This window comes from Ascidia mentula, chromosome 5, assembly GCF_947561715.1.
Source record: "Ascidia mentula chromosome 5, kaAscMent1.1, whole genome shotgun sequence".
Taxonomy (NCBI): Eukaryota; Metazoa; Chordata; class Ascidiacea; order Phlebobranchia; family Ascidiidae; genus Ascidia; species Ascidia mentula.
The window spans coordinates 16,928,702-16,946,815 of record NC_138570.1 but is presented as its reverse complement, the minus strand read 5'-3'; the positions used below and the strand labels follow the sequence as shown (position 1 = coordinate 16,946,815).

The window sequence follows — 18,114 nt, the reverse complement described above, 5'->3', positions numbered from 1 at the left end:
TAGGGAAGTTTTTTGCATGCCGCCATTATGCTGAATCGCAAAACCAGGCGATTTTTTTAATTCGCGATTTTTTTGATTGATACAGCTGCGAAAAAATTTGTTTAAATGTTTTTTGAGGTTTGAACTGCTTGCTCATCTCTGTAATTTGATTCTAATCCAAAAGAAACTAATTTTTGAGTAAATGCCTGTTGTACCTTGCAAAATGTGGCAAATTTGCAAAATTATTCTGCCAGAATTCTGCCAGAATGAGCGTGGTTATTTGACTGCTGTAATTTCGGCGAAATTTTTTTTTATATCAACGAAATATTTTTCACGCATGACTGAATACAACTTCAATGGATTTACCAAAAACAAAACACAAGTATATGCACAAATTAGAGCATAATTACCATTCAAAAACATCAATGTAACTTTGGCAACAATTCACACTATTTTGTTTTCACAAAATGTATATACTGAAGCAGCAATACTTGTTAATTTGGATGCGAACTGACACAAAGCATAAAATGGAGAAGTCGATTGATATAGGCAAACATTTGAAACCTTTCCGGGCCGTAGGATTTTTTTTAATTTTGCACAGAGCTTGCCTGGAGCATGCAGATGAACGCGGTATAAGTTAAAATCCCAACAGTTTCCAAGTTTCCCAGCGAAATGAACTTAACTGCAGGTCACCCGCTGTGACGACATAGAGGCCTTTACGCGAGTATAGGCTGGCCGCAAGGCCTCTCGTACAGGCGAACATTTGAAACCTTTCCGGGCTGTAGGATTTTTTTATATTTTGCACAGAGCTTGCCTGAAGCATGCAGATGAACGCGGTATAAGTTAAAATCCCAACAGTTTTCAAGTTTCCCAGCGAAATGAACTTAACTGCAGGTCACCGGCTATGACGTCATAGGGCCTTTAACGCGCGTATAGGCTGGCCACAAGGCCTCTTGTACAGGCGAACATTTGAAACCTTTCCGGGCCGTAGGATTTTTTTAAATTTTGCACAGAGCTTGCCTGGAGCATGCAGATGAACGCGGTATAAGTTAAAATGATGGAAGAAGTATTGTAATTTCGGATGTTACGAAATTGACCCCCGCAATAAAACAATCATATGACTTCGTTTATAAACAAATTAATGGGATTTTGTGAAAATCTTTTGAGCAAGGAAAAGATCTACCGGAATGTTACCGCCTATGTTTATATTACCACGGAAAAAAAATGTGTTGATAAACTACAATAAACACTTTTCACACCTTAAAATCTCTCAAGATGAAATGAACAATATAATGCGATTCGTTGAATACTCGTTTTGTCGTCGTCTCGTGCGACAACGACTTGTTGGTAGTCAGGTTTTCCGGGAATCGTTTTGCGGCCGAGATTTAAAACCAGATTTGATTGTGCAAGGAAGTATGATCAGTAAGATGTCGAAAGATGAGACACTGAATTTTAATTTTTTTTTTAATAACATTTTGTACTTTGAGTCATTAATTGGTTATTTTATGAGTGTGGGTAACAGTGCCTACGAGGAAACATGTAGAAGGGTCGGTTCTAAACCATCGCTTTATATTTAAAAATGCAAAGTAGATTTTTTTTTTTTGTTATTTTGATTTATTGGTTAATCTAAGTATACTGGGCAATAAGCAGTGTTACCCGGGTCGACACTGTATAGACAAGGTTTTAATTTTCCCGCTACAGAGACCCCGCCCACCATACGTTAATTAAGGAATCCATTCACATATTTTTTTTAATTATATTTGTGTTTGCCGTAACGATATTTTAGAGTAATTATATTGCTTTGATTCAAATCAGTTATTTTCTTCATTTGGATACACTTGCGTCCAAATGTTGTTTTATCTGCAAAATAAAACCACTACGATTGCCGGAACCTTGACGTGGTGTAGTGGCTTTATACCAATACCGGCACTTACTAAAACAAATCGTATCCATCACCACTAAAGCAAAGAGAGGCAATGTCCATGAAGTCATGTTTATTTTCGAATACTTGGAACATACCGATAACCTTCGTTAACGCCTGAATGAGCAAGTTATGTTTTAGCCATGTCACTAGCGTATACGAGGGTAAATGACCGCGTTCATCTGCATGCTCTAGGCAAGCTCTGTGTAAAATATAAAAAAATCCTACGGCCCGGAAAGGTTTCAAATGTTCGCTTGTACGATAGGCCTTGTCGCCAACCTGTACGCGCGTAAAGGGCTCAATGACGTCATAGCCGGTGACCTGTAGTTAAGTTCATTTCGCTGGGAAACTTGAAAACTGTTGGGATTTTAACTTATACCGCGTTCATCTGCATGCTCCAGGCAAGCTCTGCGCAAAATTAAAAAAAATCCTACGGCCCGGAAAGGTTTCAAATGTTCGCCTGTACGAGAAGCTTTGTGCCCAGCTTATACGTGCGTAAAGGGCTCTATGTCGTGATAGCCGGTGACCTGCAATTAAGTTAAGTTCATTTCGCTGGGAAACTTGAAAACTGTTGGGATTTTAACTTATACCGCGTTCATCTGCATGCTCCAGGCAAGCTCTGTGCAAAATTTAAAAAAATCCTACGGCCCGGAAAGGTTTCAAATGTTCGCCCGGAAAGGTTTCAAATGTTCGCTCGTACAGCGGCAGCTCAATGTGTTTTTAGACATGTTTGATATTTTTGGAAAGCTTGATTTTTGAGCTTTCGTATGGTTGTAAATTGAAACTTGGGCCATAACGATAAAAAAAGTTATTAAGGTAAAATCGATATTTTTTCATGTTTCAAAAATATAAATTCATTTTTCTGCACATGCCCCTGCGAATTTTTCAAAAGTTTTGATATCGTTTGAAAGGGTTTAGCGCGTAGAATGTTATGCTTTAAAATTTAGCGAAGCGAATCTTGTTTTCGCGACTTATGTCAAAATACGCATATGATATTAATAATCGAATATGAATACATTTTTTCCAATAATTTTGGTGTCGTTGGAAAGATCAGCCTATGATCTGTATCGTGTAAAAAAATCATGGCGCTACCTCGTAAGGTGGCCGAGTAACCCGCGTTCAAAGTTTTGTTAACTGGCGTTTTTTTTTGTCAACTGACATCCCTATGGTAACAAAATCCTCTGCGCAAAAAACAAACTTTCCAATCTGGGCTATAGCTGCTATGTCTGTGGTTGCAAACCAAACAATGTTGATGTGATAGCTACATTAATTGCCAATTAAGGACCTTTGTGGTAATCCTGCCTTGTCATGCAGTAGCATGAAACACTTGCAAAAAGTTAATAAAGCAGAAAATAGTTTTATGTCTTTCTTATTTTGTGTTTTTTAGAATAATTGCCCATAATGCAGTTAAATTGGTCATATTGGTTTAAAACAGAAAACTAACTGCCTTATTATCAAAACTAAAAACGAATCTGTGAGTGTTTCTAAATTCTGTATTTTGTTTTTAGTTTCATCCACCTGTAACCTATTTTCATATGTCAACTCACACATACAAAAATCCAAGGATTTCTTTACAGTTGAGAAAGGCAGCAATTTTGTTGAAAAGTTAAACCAGGTCCTCACAGTGATTGAATTTTCTCAGGTATATAACCCCTACAAACTCTATGTTCAATATGTTTTAAATTGAGCAGTTCTGCATATATTCCACTGTAGTACATCAAGAGTTTTATTTGTTTGACTGTAATAAAAGGAGTAGTCTGTATATATTGTTTATTACAATCACATGCTTTTGTTGCTCTACTTATACTTGATGAAGTAGCTCGCGTTATTAAAACTGTTTCAAAAACCAGTCTGTTATAAAAAATACCCCAGATACTATAGCAGTCAAAAATACAGGGCCTTACATGATGTACTGTAAAATTAGCAATAAAGTACAATTTAATGTTTAGGATGACAAAAAACTAAAATTGTAATTCAGTTATGTTATACATTTTTAAATGTGGTTTTATGTATTACTGATTTATTTACAGGCTTTTCTTGAAATAGCTGCAGTTCGAACTGGTGGGCCTGGTTCTAGATGGGCAGTTATATCAGTGCTATGTCTTGTAAAAGTAATTGTCTTTTATCTCTTAATTGTGTTGTGGGATGAACAGTCAGTACCAATATTTTCAGGTCATTCTGAGATGTGTTTTGTTGTTAATATTCGAGGGAGGTGTAAAAATATCCTCTTTGTCACTCACATCGAAAGGAGCAGCTGTTTCAAGAGTGTCACACAATGAGCCTTCATCTTCAAGCCAAGGTAGTGAAAAGAAAGAAACTAATTGTTCTTTTCAGAAAAACTAGAAAAAATAGTTTGATGTTGAAGTGTTTTTTGTCCAAAAATGGCTAAAAAATGTATTTGTTGGCAGAATCAAATGTGTTTTTCGTTGGTCCAAGAACTGGTCACAAGTTTAGAACACTGGATAGTTGTGATGACTCACATTCTTGCAACAAAGTTAATGTACAGTTGCCACCAACAGCTCTCAACAAAACTCAGATTGTTGGTGAACTTCTCTACTCAGTTCGACCAATGATTCACTGTATCCTTAATAACTGCTTTGTGAAAATTTACTATATTCATTCTTGTTGTTTATTTTTTACTAATGAAGGTAAATGTATCCAAGGTTACTTTGGTAAAATCTATAATTGGTTTTCTACATGATTATGGCTGTGGTGGTTAAACTTTATCACAATGCACATGTGACTGGTCAACTTAAGATCGTTATATACTTTGTTGTTATTTATTTGAATAACACTTGCTTTTTGCACTCAAGTGTATGTCTGCGTTAAACACACTGACCAATGTACAAATCCTTAATAACAAATGATAGTATTTACAAAAGTAAATTCCTTAATAACAAATCATAGTATTGGCAACTGCTGCTTTTGGGACAAAGTCTTTCCTGCCATGGGTAACAGCCCTTGCAACTGATGCCTCCTCGCATGTATTGCTTACCAAAGAAAACAGGTTGACTAACAAGAAGTTGAATCCTTTGGAAGAAAAAGAGTTGCAGAGAAGATATGCCAACCTCCTGCTCTACTTGCTCAGATCTCCAGTGTTTGACAAAACAACTGGGTAAGTGTTTTGTGGTATACATCATGTAGGGTATGAAAAATTTATGGCATTGGTTGTTAAAGGGTTAATATTGATCTTCGTTAATGTCTAATCAAGTTTTATTGTATTATTATACACAATATCACTACTAAGGTAGTATTAATTTAAAACAGAAAGTTTTGGATTGAAATCAGCTGGTGGATAACAAATTAAAAAAATCAGTTTCACTTTTACGAGCAATCTCAGTTTCTGCAAATACAAAATTGCATATAACCACAAGAAAGTTGTAGAAATGTTGTATCTCATTTCTAAGATATACTGATGATGAACACAGCACTGTCCGAAATGTCTACTAAGGATGATTAACAGCATAATAGCTTTGGCTTTCCTGTTTAGAATAGTCAACTCCAAGTTTTTGCACCAAACCACAAGAAAGCTATGCTTAAATTGGTGTAATAAACAACGCCTCGTTGAGGGCTAGATTCTGGCAAAATTAAGGAACCAGTCTTTCAATAAGGAAGCGTTAGGTAGACTTGTTTACTCAGTACAAATGCAGGTATTGTCAATTGCAAAAATATCAGCTATTGCATTTTGTGCAGTGTGGGACGTAATGAAATGAGCTATTTACTAGGAGAATAAAACAATTTCATGTGTGGTGACAAACAGTGCTGCAGATTTTGGGATAAATGCCTGAAGTTTATATAGGAGCTTAAGATAAGGTAAAATAAGATAAACTTCGTGGGGTGTGATGCCCAAATGTTTTCTTGAAAACAATGATCATTCCATCAGGAACAAGAAAAAAAACATTCTTAGTGCAGAAAGTGCAAGGTGCTAGTCATGAGTAAAAGACTTAAGTGTATTATCAGTCCTTCAGTTACATAGTTGTGCAGAGCATGTTAGCTGTATGATACACTGTCAGCAAATGTGAGTCAATGAAAAATTATATTTGAGTTGGCTGTGTACACGCAATTGTTAATGCAACCTTACCCAAACAGCACTGTCACCAATACACTTTTACAATTTTGTCTAGACCCAAACTTCTTCAACTTTTTGCTTACCTGTCCAAAACTGTTCCTCTGGCAAGATAAATATTTGATCCCCTCTCCAAATATCTTCCAGCATGGCAAAGAGTTTACTTCTACACTTGGTGTGATTAACTCCTCATTGACGGCTTTGTTTATTTGTTGGACTAATGACAATTAATTACCTATATTGGACAAAATTGTAAAAATCAAGTATTGGGTTTGCAGTGTATCAGAAAGTTGTGTGTCACTGCCTGTGGTACAAGGTGTTGTTTGATCAATATCAATTGAGTTTCTGTTTTCTTTGGAAGATTGTTTTCAAATTGTGAATCTGTAATTTTTATGTGTTGTTGTGCCTTTTGCGGAGTAATTTCACTTTTTTGTAATTATGTCGTGTTGTAAAAGAATGTTTATAAAAGTGCAGTTATTGTTGATGTAAAAAAATCCACTTAGTGGTGTTTCACCTCTCACTGACGTTTCTTCTGGATTAAAGCATCAACTTTAAGGGTATTCTGAAGGGTTTTTACTGTTCTTAATTTTTATACATGATTTTTCTGCGTTTGAAACAGTATGTTGTGTTAATGGCGGAAAATATTGCAACTTTTAATGCTTTTTTGCCGCAACTACAAGAACAAATATGTACGTTTGTACAGTTTAAAACTATTTCTTGCTATATGCATGTACATATAAGGCATCACTTTAAAGTTTCAGGAAAATAGATTGAGGTAAGCAATACTTGTTTTGATATGAATTAGATGAACGCCTACCTGTTCTTTGAAGTCGTTTTACAGTCGAGTCGGTCTCTGTTGTTAAACTGAATTAAAGATTTTGCAATGCTTGGCAGCAAGAGTAGAGTTAATTGATAATTTTACAAAAACAAGTTTTGGGTGGTGAATGACAAATGTCGTGGAACAGCTTTTTAATTAAAAATTAGCAACACCAGGAATATTTTACAGAGCCACGCCAGGTTGTTGCAAAAATATACGCCGAACAAATGAGCTTGCCTAAACAATCCCAAAAAATCACTCAAAACCGGTTTAGCATCTGCCGTTACATTCCATGCACTCTGTGGCAACACGCATGCCTAAGGCTTTGCCGCAAGTTGTTTGCGAAGGTGGTTTACATAATACTGTAAAGCAGTGGTTTTCGAAGTGGGCGCCAACGCCCCACTGGGGGCGTTTGCAATCGTACAGGGGACGCTGGAGACCAAATGGGCGATTGGGGGGCGCTAGGAAATAAAAGATCGATTGGTGGGCGCTTGGTGACAGGGCAATTTTCTCTTATAGCGTAAGTCAATGTTTCCCAACCGGTGGTACGTTTACCACCGATGGTACGCGACCGCATTCCAGGTAGAACGTGAGCACCTTTCCGTAATTTACGGGTATAGTTTAAATGAAAAAATCGTAAGCGATATCAAAATTTTCGATAGTCCATCCCTTTTGTTACTTTGCAACACTCAACTAGGTGTTACACGGCGAAAACAACATCTCGCTTTTGAACTGTTGCGTGAAGCATTCGAGGTTATCATTGAGCTCCTCAAATACTATTTGATGGTTCCTGTAATAGTCCTTTAAATGTGTATAGTTAAACAACCACATTACTTGCACTATCAATGAAGTGATTCCACTTGGGTTTTTGAAAGCTTTTATGTATATGCTTAGTTCAATGCGAAACTAGAAGATAGAGTGGGGTAAGTGCCTTTGGAAACCGTTTCGATTAGAAAGATACCATGGTATGAGCTTTGGTAGGCTAGGCATTGACTGAGTTTATTGTTTCGGATTACGGAAAAGATATTTACCGGTCCAATGAAGATGCATATTTTCACTCTTTTTGTGGTTCTTTGCTCTCAAAGTAAGTAAGTCAATGTTTTTGTCAAATAACGTAACAATTGCATTAATGTTTTTGGCATCCATGCAATTTTATTAAATGAGGTAAATGTTACCGTGTTTGCTTGGGCGTTTGCACACACTGTTGCCGAATGTCGTGTTTTGGAACAAGAACCGTAAGTGCTGGCCAAGGGTTGGCTTTAAGTTTTTCAGTCGGTGGTCAAAGGAACACGACACCCCGTCCAGGTTTGTTTGGCGACATTAATAAGTTGCATCCCACCGGTGCGTCCTTTCAAACAGCAAGAGGTGATCGACTTTCGTACTTTTCGTACATTTTCGTACAAGTCCATGAACGTCACTGCAACCGTTGTCACTCACATCCCATTATCCAGGAGTTCGCGCTTCAAGAAAAATGGCATCTACGGACCTTGAAGACGTAAACCGATACAAATCGTCGATATTGAGTGCTGCAAGAAAAAACGACGTCGACCCTGCGCTAGTGGCAGGTATTGCGCTTGATAATGAAGCTTGAGTATTTTTAACTCATCTAGGTATATGTGGGGTTTCAAATGAAGCTTTATCGCAGTAGGTATTATGAGCCGGGAGAGTCGAGGGGGAAGAATGTTAAAGAACGGGTTGGGTGACAGAGGTAACGCATTTGGACTGATGCAGGCGAGTCTATAAGATTTACACAATTAGGTTTGGGTTCTTTCAAACTGCTACTGCTATTTATTTGTTAAAAAATCTGTACTGATGTTAGTCAAGTTTTCCTTGCAACTGAAGTGCCTAAAATGCCATCACTTGGTTTTGACAAAAACAAAAAAATATATTACATGCACAATAAAGATACAAACCACTTGGTTTAGATTGACAAGCGACACCACACCACAAAGGGTGCATGGAACTCCAAAGATCACATCTCCCAGGCTGCTAAAATTTTGGCCGATTGTAACAAGCAAATGGAAAGGAAATTTCCCGACTGGTCTTCGCATCGTCAACTTCAAGCCGGTGTTGCCTGCTACAATTTCGGAAGCCAAACGTCCGCTCGTGGAGAAATTTCGACATGGAAACAAGTAAAAACGATTATGCCAACGACGTAGTGGCCAGAGCCCAGTACTTTCGTGAAAAGGGATACAAAGACTAATAGTTGATTGTATGTTTGAAGTGGTGTCGATTTTAAATTTCGACCTAGGCCTATATTTTAGTTTTCAGTGATGCGTAGTTGCTCAGTTAAATTGGTTACAAAGTAAGTGATGTATGGTGGATGTTGTGGTATGACTTTCGCAATATTGATTAGTCTTAACCGCTTGGAACATATTGTAGTCTTCATGCTGCTTTGGTGCGTTGTTGTCCTATTGTGAAATATAATTCAGCGTGTGATGCGATTTGCAAATAAAATTAATTGGAAGACTGAGTCAATTTATATTCATGTAATGATGTAAATGATCGGATGAAGTGTTTGTTATCACTGCTGGTGCCCAGTGATCATTTATGCGCCGTGCAACATTGTTGAAATCTCATCCCAAAATACGTAACCGCATTACGAGTTTGAATCACAATTTCAATGGTATGTTGCCTTTGTACAACTGATGTTTAGTTTGATCGGTTTATAAAACGCAAGACGACGCTGTGGATACAGCATTTTGAGGTCGGACCACTTTCGTTTAACTACGTCACGTGGACGTTGTTGACGCCCACAAAAGTTTAAATTAGAAAGTTGGCAGGAAATAAGTGTGGCGTTATTTAAAGGTTCCTTTAGATGACGACTATAAAGCAGTCTAACCTAGAGTTAATCAACTGTCATTGATTTGTAAAGAGTTTAAAACAAATTTTAAGCTTGGAATAGCATTGGTTAGTATGAAAAAATAATGTAGTGCAGGTTACTTTGTTGAAACACTTCGCGGTAAAACTCTTTCACTTACAGTAAACTGTTAACCAGCAGGTTTGTTGGTCATATATTAAATCTTGTTGATTGTTCGTTTGTGGGTTTGCGATATTACCTCGGTTGCGATAACTTTTTTGGAAAACTTTGCGTAGTGAAATTTAAATAACGGAAAAAGCCTTTGCGCATAATTTGCAACTAATTAAAATTTTGCACCAGACAAACAGATTTTGCAATTGCACTGCAACTTAACTTTCTTATTACTCGCACCAGCACTGTGACCAGGAAGTTTTTACGTCCTTAAGAAGCTTGACCGTAAGATTAGTTGCCATCTGAATGAAATTTATCCACTGTGCAACTATGATTATTCTCTTCCTGGCCACAAAGCTGGTTTGAGGGAGTTTGGTTGCACTGAGATTGCATTACTTCATTGTTTGGTGCAAAAATGTAATTTTACATTGAAACACGTTCATTGGCATCACACGCGCTGGCTGAGTCCCCTTTTTCCTGACATTTCGGAGCGAGGTCTCAAAATACAAGTGAGATGTGAGAATAACAAATTCAGACAAGGGTGTGGTGCTGTTAAAGCTACAAGTGTTATGATTAGTCATTATTAAGGCGCGTACTTTTATTCACATGATTTTTGTTTTTACGTTAAAACTCTTTCGCTGACTGTGAACTGCTTAACCAACAGGTTGTCAAGTCATGAATTAAGTCTGTGATAATTTTTTGGAAAACTTTGTTTGGTGAAATTTCAATATCGGAAAAGGCTTTTGCCACAAAATTTGCAACTAATTAAAATTTTGCACCAGACAAAGAGGTTTCGCATTCGCAGTGCAACCTAACTTCCTCATTGCTCACACCAGCTTTCGGGCCAGGAAGTTGTTACGTCCTTAAGAAGCTTGACAATTAGATTAATTCATACCTGACTCGGGATTGAAGTTGACAGTTTACTACTGTATAACCATGAACAAATTATTGCTAATTCTCTTGGTTGAACTTTACTGTACCGAAGGTAAGTTGTGGGTGAAAGTACAACGTGTGGTTTTTCGTAAGATTGCGTTTATTTTGTAGACGCTTTTGGCTTCCATGGAAAGTATGGCAACATTGATAACCTATCTCCAACCGGTGCTTCTTGGAAAACAGCAAAAAGTGACAAACTAACTTACGACGGTTTGTTTCGCTTCAATTACTTTGACAGTTTCTTTTTACTGTGGTGCGAAAAGCATGGAGTTGATAACTTTGAATAAAAAAGCCAAAGATAATATACTGCTGCTTTCAAGTACTTTGTTTTTACAGTAGTAGTTTTTCAATGCAGGGGTCCCGGCCTCGTATGAAATGGCTTCAACAGATCTTACCGCAATGAATAGATACAAGTCAATCATACTAACGGCAGCCACAAGCAGTTACATGGACCCCGCTGTCATAGCAGGTATATTAATCGCCCCCACAGTATGATGCTGTTTGTATTTACCATGACACACACTACGTTCGCAGTGGTTAAAGGGGAAACAATCATAAGGTCGATATGTGTTGAAATTTGTATTGGGAATATTTTCATGTTTCAGGAATCATCAGTCGTGAAAGTCGGGCCGGAAAGGCTTTGGTGAACGGCTGGGGTGACCATGGAAACGCCTGGGGTTTGATGCAGGTAATGCAACATTGCGAACAAAAATATAACTGTGAATCAGAATGCATAGAAGATACAAATTTACAATGAAAAAATACAAAATTACCACCGAAAAGGTCGTACGAATTAACATGTGTCATACGTGTATGGTCCCCTGCTTGAAATGTTTCAAACACAGAAAAGTTGACTGTGAAATTTAAAAACCCTTGTTTTTGTTTTATTTGTGAACGTTCTTGATTGTCCAAATGATTTTACACTTGAAATCTGGCACTTGAAAGTTTCAGAATCATCTTTCACATCTGTCACAAAAAATAATCTATTTAGTAAATTTTTGAGGGCTGTTTTATACGAAGGTATACATGTATGTTTTCTACGTTGTAATTTAGCATTCTGTCATCTATTTGTGACAAAGAAACTGTTGTGTTATAGATTGACAAACGATATCACAAGTTGAAAGGAGATTGGAATTCTCTGACCCACGTACTCCAAGGCACACATATCCTGATCAACTTTGTTCTGCAAGTCCAAGCAAAATTCCCCACCTGGAGTCTTGATCAGCAACTGCAAGGCGGAATTGCTGCTTACAACTTTGGCATTCGCAACGTTCGCTCCTGGGACAAACTGGATAAAGGAACAAACCATAATGATTACTCAAATGATGTCGTTGCTAGAGCTCAGTTTTTTCGCCAAAATGGATACAATTAAAGAATATTTGTCGAGTATATAAGTGTTTGTTTGTGAGAAAATTTGTGTGATTGAACATGTCGATTTAATTCTTCGATTTAGCAAATTATCGGTTGCAAATTTGGAAACTACTGTAATTTTCACATTGTCGATGCTGTCAAACTGAACGCATGTATAAACACACTTCCAGAACACAAACTATCTGAGCCAACCTCCGAAAGCGATTGTGGCCGTTTCTTCTTAAAATATAGTTTTAATAATGGGAAATTCATTGGAGTAGAATTTCAATAAAAGGAAACCATTCCCAATAGAATGTGTTTACACAATGTGGGATGATTTAGTTCAATTTCTAATATAACGTAACCTTTGGTTGGGTAAAAACGTGGAAGATTCGAATGCTTAGAAAAGTACACGCTATTTTTTTACCCTTGTAAGAAAAATCTTGCACTCTCTTGAACTGAACTACCACTTTTAACGCTTTATGATTTCTTTTTCCTGCCACATTCCAAATCAGTTTTTTCTACTATAGTGTTTTAGCTGTAGTTTCAAAACAGTCTTTTGGGGCACAATGTTTTACCAGGGATGCTCCAAACTCTTATAGGTTTGTTATATTTTGGATTTTCAAAAATGTGATACATATTACTCTTGTTGTTGCACATTACCATTGCGGAGCCAACTATCCTTTACATACAACACTAGTGCTAACTACTAAGCTGCGGTGAGCGGGATGTTTTTAATTAAGGCAACATATTCAACCAACATTGGTAGTTTATTGTGGAACAGCGGTTCATAAAAAAAAACTTTTAACGGTTCCATCGTTAGATGCACGATAACAAAACAGTTTTAAGTTCAACTACGATTGGTGTGTGAGATTGGCACATTTTTGTGCAATATTCTGCGCCAGCATTAGTTCTTTCTATAGCAGAATTTTTTAACCGAGCTTAAATTGACGCGGTAACCGTCACATGGGGGTCAGCGGGCACTTTCCAGTATGAGTTCGAATATGCCTACCCAGACTGCCTTTTTGACGGAATAATTTGGAACAAAATGTGCATTTGAAAGTTTTCTCACCCGTATGAGTTCGTTTGTGCATTTTGACTTGCGATGACGTTTTGAAAGACTTTTCGCAAAAATCGCATCTAAATGGTTTCTCTCCAGTATGAGTTAGTTTGTGGTTTTTGAGTGTCGTTTTGGCTGTGAAACACTTTTCGCAATAATCGCACCTGAAAGGTTTCTCTCCAGTATGAGTTGGTTTGTGTTCTTGGAGTGTCCATTTGGCTGTAAAACACTTTTCGCAATAATCGCACTTGAAAGGTTTCTCTCCAGTATGAGTCCGAATGTGTCTGCTTAGACTTCCACTCCGGCTGAACATTTTTGAACAAAACGTGCATTTATAGGGTTTTTCTCCAGTATGAATTCGTTTGTGGATGTTGATGGATGCTCTTTGATGTTTTTCGCGTAGAAATGGATTCTCCACTGTGTGAATGAAGTCATGCTTTTCCAGTAAATCTTTGGTTTGAAACGACTTTTCACAAATCTTGCAGTAAAAGTGTTCCATTTCTGTTTGCTTTGTGTTTTCTGCTTGAACTTCTTGCCTATAGTAGCAATGATTTCACAATTGAAAGTTACAGCGTTAATGTAAATCAGTCCTATACTTTTTGTGACTACAAAGCAAAAAAATATTTTCGCTTGTCTGGAAACAATTTGAAACGACATAATACGCCACAAAATCGACAAAAAGGTTTGTAAAAGTAACTTATAAGTATATGCAGTTTCCCTGCCAAGTTTCATGTAGCCTTTCCCAAAATACACCAAATATCTCAACAAATAACGTTACTAATTCTGTAATTACCTATTCGTACATCTGATATTATGCGTAGGACTGTTTCCGAGTACGGAAAAAGTTCTGCGTGTAAAGAAGTTGAAAGATGATGTATCAATATTTAAAGGTTGAAGTGCCAAAGGAAGAAAAAGAAGTTTTGGAGCTATAATTACAAGTTTTACGGAGTGGTTGTTATCTGCAGTAGAAGGTGTAGTTCGGCGATAATAAAACACACAGAATGTGAAATGACAAGAACTCAAAACGTGCCAACTTCCAAGCGGGGGGGTTAAATCTAACAAGTGTATGAGGTGACAAACTGACGGTTGCAATGATTAGATAAAAATACGACTAAACAACACTTCTAAATAATGGTTGTGAGTTCGAATAGTAAGCATTTTTACAAACAGATGTTCATAAGCATATAACTGAAGGCAACAATTCACTTATAATGTTTTTTTCCATCATAGATTCGGATATGCTTGGATTGATTGCTTGAATTTGTGAAAGCTATATCACATATGTTGTACTTACACGGTTTCTTTCTATCCTGTATATTGGTTGGGTAAAAACGTGGAAGATTCGAGTGCTTGTCTGGGCAAATATGTTTAAACAAAACTTACTCTTGAAAGGTTTTCAGCATTGCGTATCCGGACGTGTGCGACCAGGCTCCATTTAGTGGCGAGCGCTTGATTACATACGTTGCACTAGTATGGCTTCTTACCAGTTTGAATACCTTTGTGCGTTTTGACATGGGCATTTGTTGGACAAACCTTTTTCCAAATTTCGCATCTGAAACGTTTCAATTCGGAGTGAATGTATACATATCTGCCTAAATCGCGTTTATTTAAACGCTTTTGTGAAAAAATGAGCACATGAAGAAATTTTCTCCTAAGTACACACCAAGTGTACGACATTTGACATCTGAATTTAACAGGAAACATTTGATGCAAACAATCTCATCTTAAATGTTTTTGTTCTGTTTGAATTCGAATATGTGGGTTTACATCGCACTTTCTTCAGAGCATCTTTGAGCAAAAAGATCATTGAATAGTTTACTCTTTGGTAAGAGTCGATCTGTTGTCTTCCAAATGTTGCCATTTTGCTGAATTTTAAGGTTTTGAGTTTTGGTTTGCATTCGTGTTTATTTTTTCAATACAAACTAACATTGTTAGTTAGGCTATACAAAAAGTGACAAACTAACTTACGACGAGTTGTTTCGCTTCAATTACTTTAGCAGTTTGTATTTACTGTGGTTCGAACAGCATGGGGTTGATAACATTAATTAGGAAAGCCAAAGCTACTACCATCAAGCAGGCGTATTCGAAATATCTTCATAAGAGTGGTCACCATAGTAGCTTTTGGCTTGCTGCCTTCTATTAAATTGGCTTTAACAGATCTTACCGCAATAAATATATACAAGTCAATCATACTAACGGCAGCCACAAGCAGTTACATGGACCCCGCGGTCATAGCAGGTATATTAATCGCCCCTACAGTATGATGCTGTTTGTATTAACTATGACACACACCAAGTTCGCAGTGGTTAAAGGGAAAACAATCATAAGGTCGATATGTGTTGAAATTTGCATTGGAAATGTTTTCATGTTTCCGGAATCATCAGTCGTGAAAGTTGGGCCGGAAAAGCTTTGGTGAACGGCTGGAGTGATCATGAAAACGCTTGGGGTTTGATGCAGGTTTTCCGACATTGCGAACAGAAATATTAGTATGAATCAAAATGCATAGAAAAAACACATTTACATTGAAAAAATGCAACATTAGCACCGGAAAGTTCTCACGAACAAACACGTGTCATATGCGCATGGCGCTCTGCTGAAAATGTTTCACAGAAAAGCTTACACAGGCATGTGCCTTCTTAGATAATATTTGAAAAAGTTCTGCCTGTAAAGAAGTTTAAAGATGTATCAATATTTAAACTCAAATTGAGGCGGTAACCGTCACACGGGTGTCAGCGGGCACTTTCCAGTATGAGTTCGAATATGCGCACCCAGATTGCCTTTTCGACTGAATAATTTTGAACAAAATGTGCATTTGAAAGGTTTCTCACCCGTATGAGTTCGGATGTGCATTTTGATTTGCGACGACGTTTTGAAAGACTTTTCGCAAAAATCGCATTTAAAAGGTTTCTCTCCAGTATGAGTTAGTTTGTGGTCTTTGAGTGTCGATCTGGCTGTGAAACACTTTTCGCAATAATCGCATCTGAAAGGTTTCTCTCCAGTATGAGTTAGTTTGTGGTCTTTGAGTGTCCATTTGGTTACAAAACACTTTTCGCAATAATCGCATCTGAAAGGTTTCTCTCCAGTGTGAGTCCGAATGTGTTTGCTCAGATGTGCTGTTTGCTTGAACGCTTTTGAACAAAATGTGCACTTGTAAGGTTTCTCTCCAGTGTGGCTTTGAATGTGAGCACTCAAATGTCCTTTCCGGTTGAACCCTTTCGAACAAAATGTACATTTGAAAGGTTTCTCTCCAGTATGACTTCGTTTGTGTATTTTGACGTCCGATGCCGTTTTAAACGACTTTTCGCAAAAATCGCATCTGAATGGTTTCTCTCCAGTATGAGTTAGTTTGTGGTCTTTGAGTGTCCATTTGGCTGTGAAACACTTTTCGCAATAATCGCATCTGAAAGGTTTCTCTCCAGTATGAGTCCGAATGTGTTTGCTCACATGTGCTGTTTGCTTGAACGCTTTTGAACAAAATGTGCATTTGAAAGGTTTCTCTCCAGTATGAGCCCGAATGTGTCTACTTAGACTTCCACTCTGGCAGAACATTTTCGAACAAAACGTGCATTTATAGGGTTTTTCTCCAGTATAAATTCGTTTGTGGATGTTGAAGGATGCTCTTTGATGTTTTTCGCGAAGAAATGGATTCTCCACTGTGTGAATGAAGTCATGCTTTTCCAGTAAATCTTTCGTTTCAAACGACTTTTCACAAACCTTGCAGTAAAAGTGTTCCATTTCTGTTTGTTTTGTGTTTTCTGCTTGAACTTCTTGCCTATAGTAGCAATGATCTCACAATTCAAAGTTACAGCGTAAATGTAAAACAGTCCTATACTTTTGCTGACTACAAAGCAAAAAAATATTTTCGCTTGTCTGGAAACAATTTGAAACGACATAACACGCCACAAAATCGACAAAAAGGTTTGTAAAAGTAAGTTATAAGTATGTGCAGTTTCCCAAAACAGTTACAAGACATCACATTCTTAATGAAATGTGTAGAGGAGGGTTGGTGGCTTCACTTAATTGCAAATGGAGGGTAGTTTCTGTGATTCATTTTTTCACAAAACATACCTACACTTTTTTCTGCTTTTTTGGCCAAAATAATGACCAACAGAGGGTCAAAATGCTCCCGGGGGAGCAGTTAAAGTAGTTATCTCGATTATAAATTTGGCCAGAATCCCTAGTCAAGGATTGGGACTAACAGAAAATCACAAATTGAACATACTTTCTATGATTCATTTTTCCACAAAATCGAACTCAATATTTGCGTAGTTTTTCAGCTACGTGTTCAACAGCACCCTCTACCAATTTACTGCCTGACTAATAACCCTGAAAACCATAGTAAAACTGCCCCAAACACGCTGAAAATTGCCCTGGCAACAGCCTGTTCATTTGCGCTCATTCAACCAAAACACTGGCGCCCATGCATGACACATTGCATTGTTACACATAATTTTACTCTGTTACGCAGGAGTTCGAGAAGGGCATTTTCAAACCAAGCAAGTCTTTTCCATAGAAATACAGAGATGCGGTCTGAATAATGGTTGTGAGTTCGAATTAAGCTTTTTCCAAACAGATGTTCTTAACCCTCTATGGACAGAATTATTAAATTTAAAGAAAACAATAATTTGGTGTGACAATGGGAGACTGATATACCTGCATAAGAAATATTTGTAATTTGGGGTGGGGAGTTCAAGGTTTTTTAAATTGGAAAAATTCGTCACACTGGTCCATTATGGGACAAATTTCAATTAAAAAAAATAAAAATAATTCCTGCAGTTCTAAAATAGTAAAATGACCTTGAAAATCGAACAAAAACTGATACAACACTTGAGCTACTATATATTATAATTATTATCTTTGTTTAATTGCATTAATTTTTTTTCTTTGTCATGTGCAGTCATGCATAACATTTCAAAATGCATATATGAAACTTGGATTTGCCACAAGTAAACAAAAGTACCCCAGAAAAGTTAAGTGTTCATAATCCAATTACCAAAGCATCCATTAGCAAAACAAC

The 18,114-nt window shown here is 37.2% G+C and overlaps 2 protein-coding genes and 2 pseudogenes across 3 annotated transcripts; 3 read left to right on the top strand and 1 right to left on the bottom strand.

Annotated features, from left to right (window-relative positions):
• Window positions 1-1,271: 1,271 nt before the first annotated feature.
• LOC145903079 (peroxisomal membrane protein PEX16-like) lies at window positions 1,272-6,151 on the top strand (annotated as a pseudogene). The gene is made up of 7 exons (XR_014402631.1): window positions 1,272-1,401; window positions 3,409-3,542; window positions 3,931-4,011; window positions 4,073-4,199; window positions 4,309-4,479; window positions 4,808-5,015; window positions 6,025-6,151. The product of XR_014402631.1 is annotated as a peroxisomal membrane protein PEX16-like (transcript).
• A 1,843-nt stretch (window positions 6,152-7,994) lies between these two features.
• Window positions 7,995-8,986, top strand: LOC145903077 (lysozyme g-like; annotated as a pseudogene).
• A 1,611-nt stretch (window positions 8,987-10,597) lies between these two features.
• LOC145903262 (lysozyme g-like) lies at window positions 10,598-12,348 on the top strand. The gene is made up of 5 exons (XM_082991327.1): window positions 10,598-10,739; window positions 10,799-10,897; window positions 11,043-11,156; window positions 11,293-11,375; window positions 11,784-12,348. Exons 1-5 carry the CDS (start codon window positions 10,691-10,693, stop codon window positions 12,057-12,059), a joined length of 621 nt encoding a protein of 206 aa, XP_082847453.1. The 5' UTR covers window positions 10,598-10,690; the 3' UTR covers window positions 12,060-12,348.
• Window positions 12,349-15,815: 3,467 nt separating this feature from the next.
• On the bottom strand, window positions 15,816-16,832 carry LOC145903076 (uncharacterized). The gene has a single exon (XM_082991161.1). The coding sequence runs from the start codon at window positions 16,830-16,832 to the stop codon at window positions 15,816-15,818; it is 1,017 nt and encodes a 338-aa protein (XP_082847287.1).
• Between the last annotated feature and the right edge of the window lie 1,282 nt (window positions 16,833-18,114).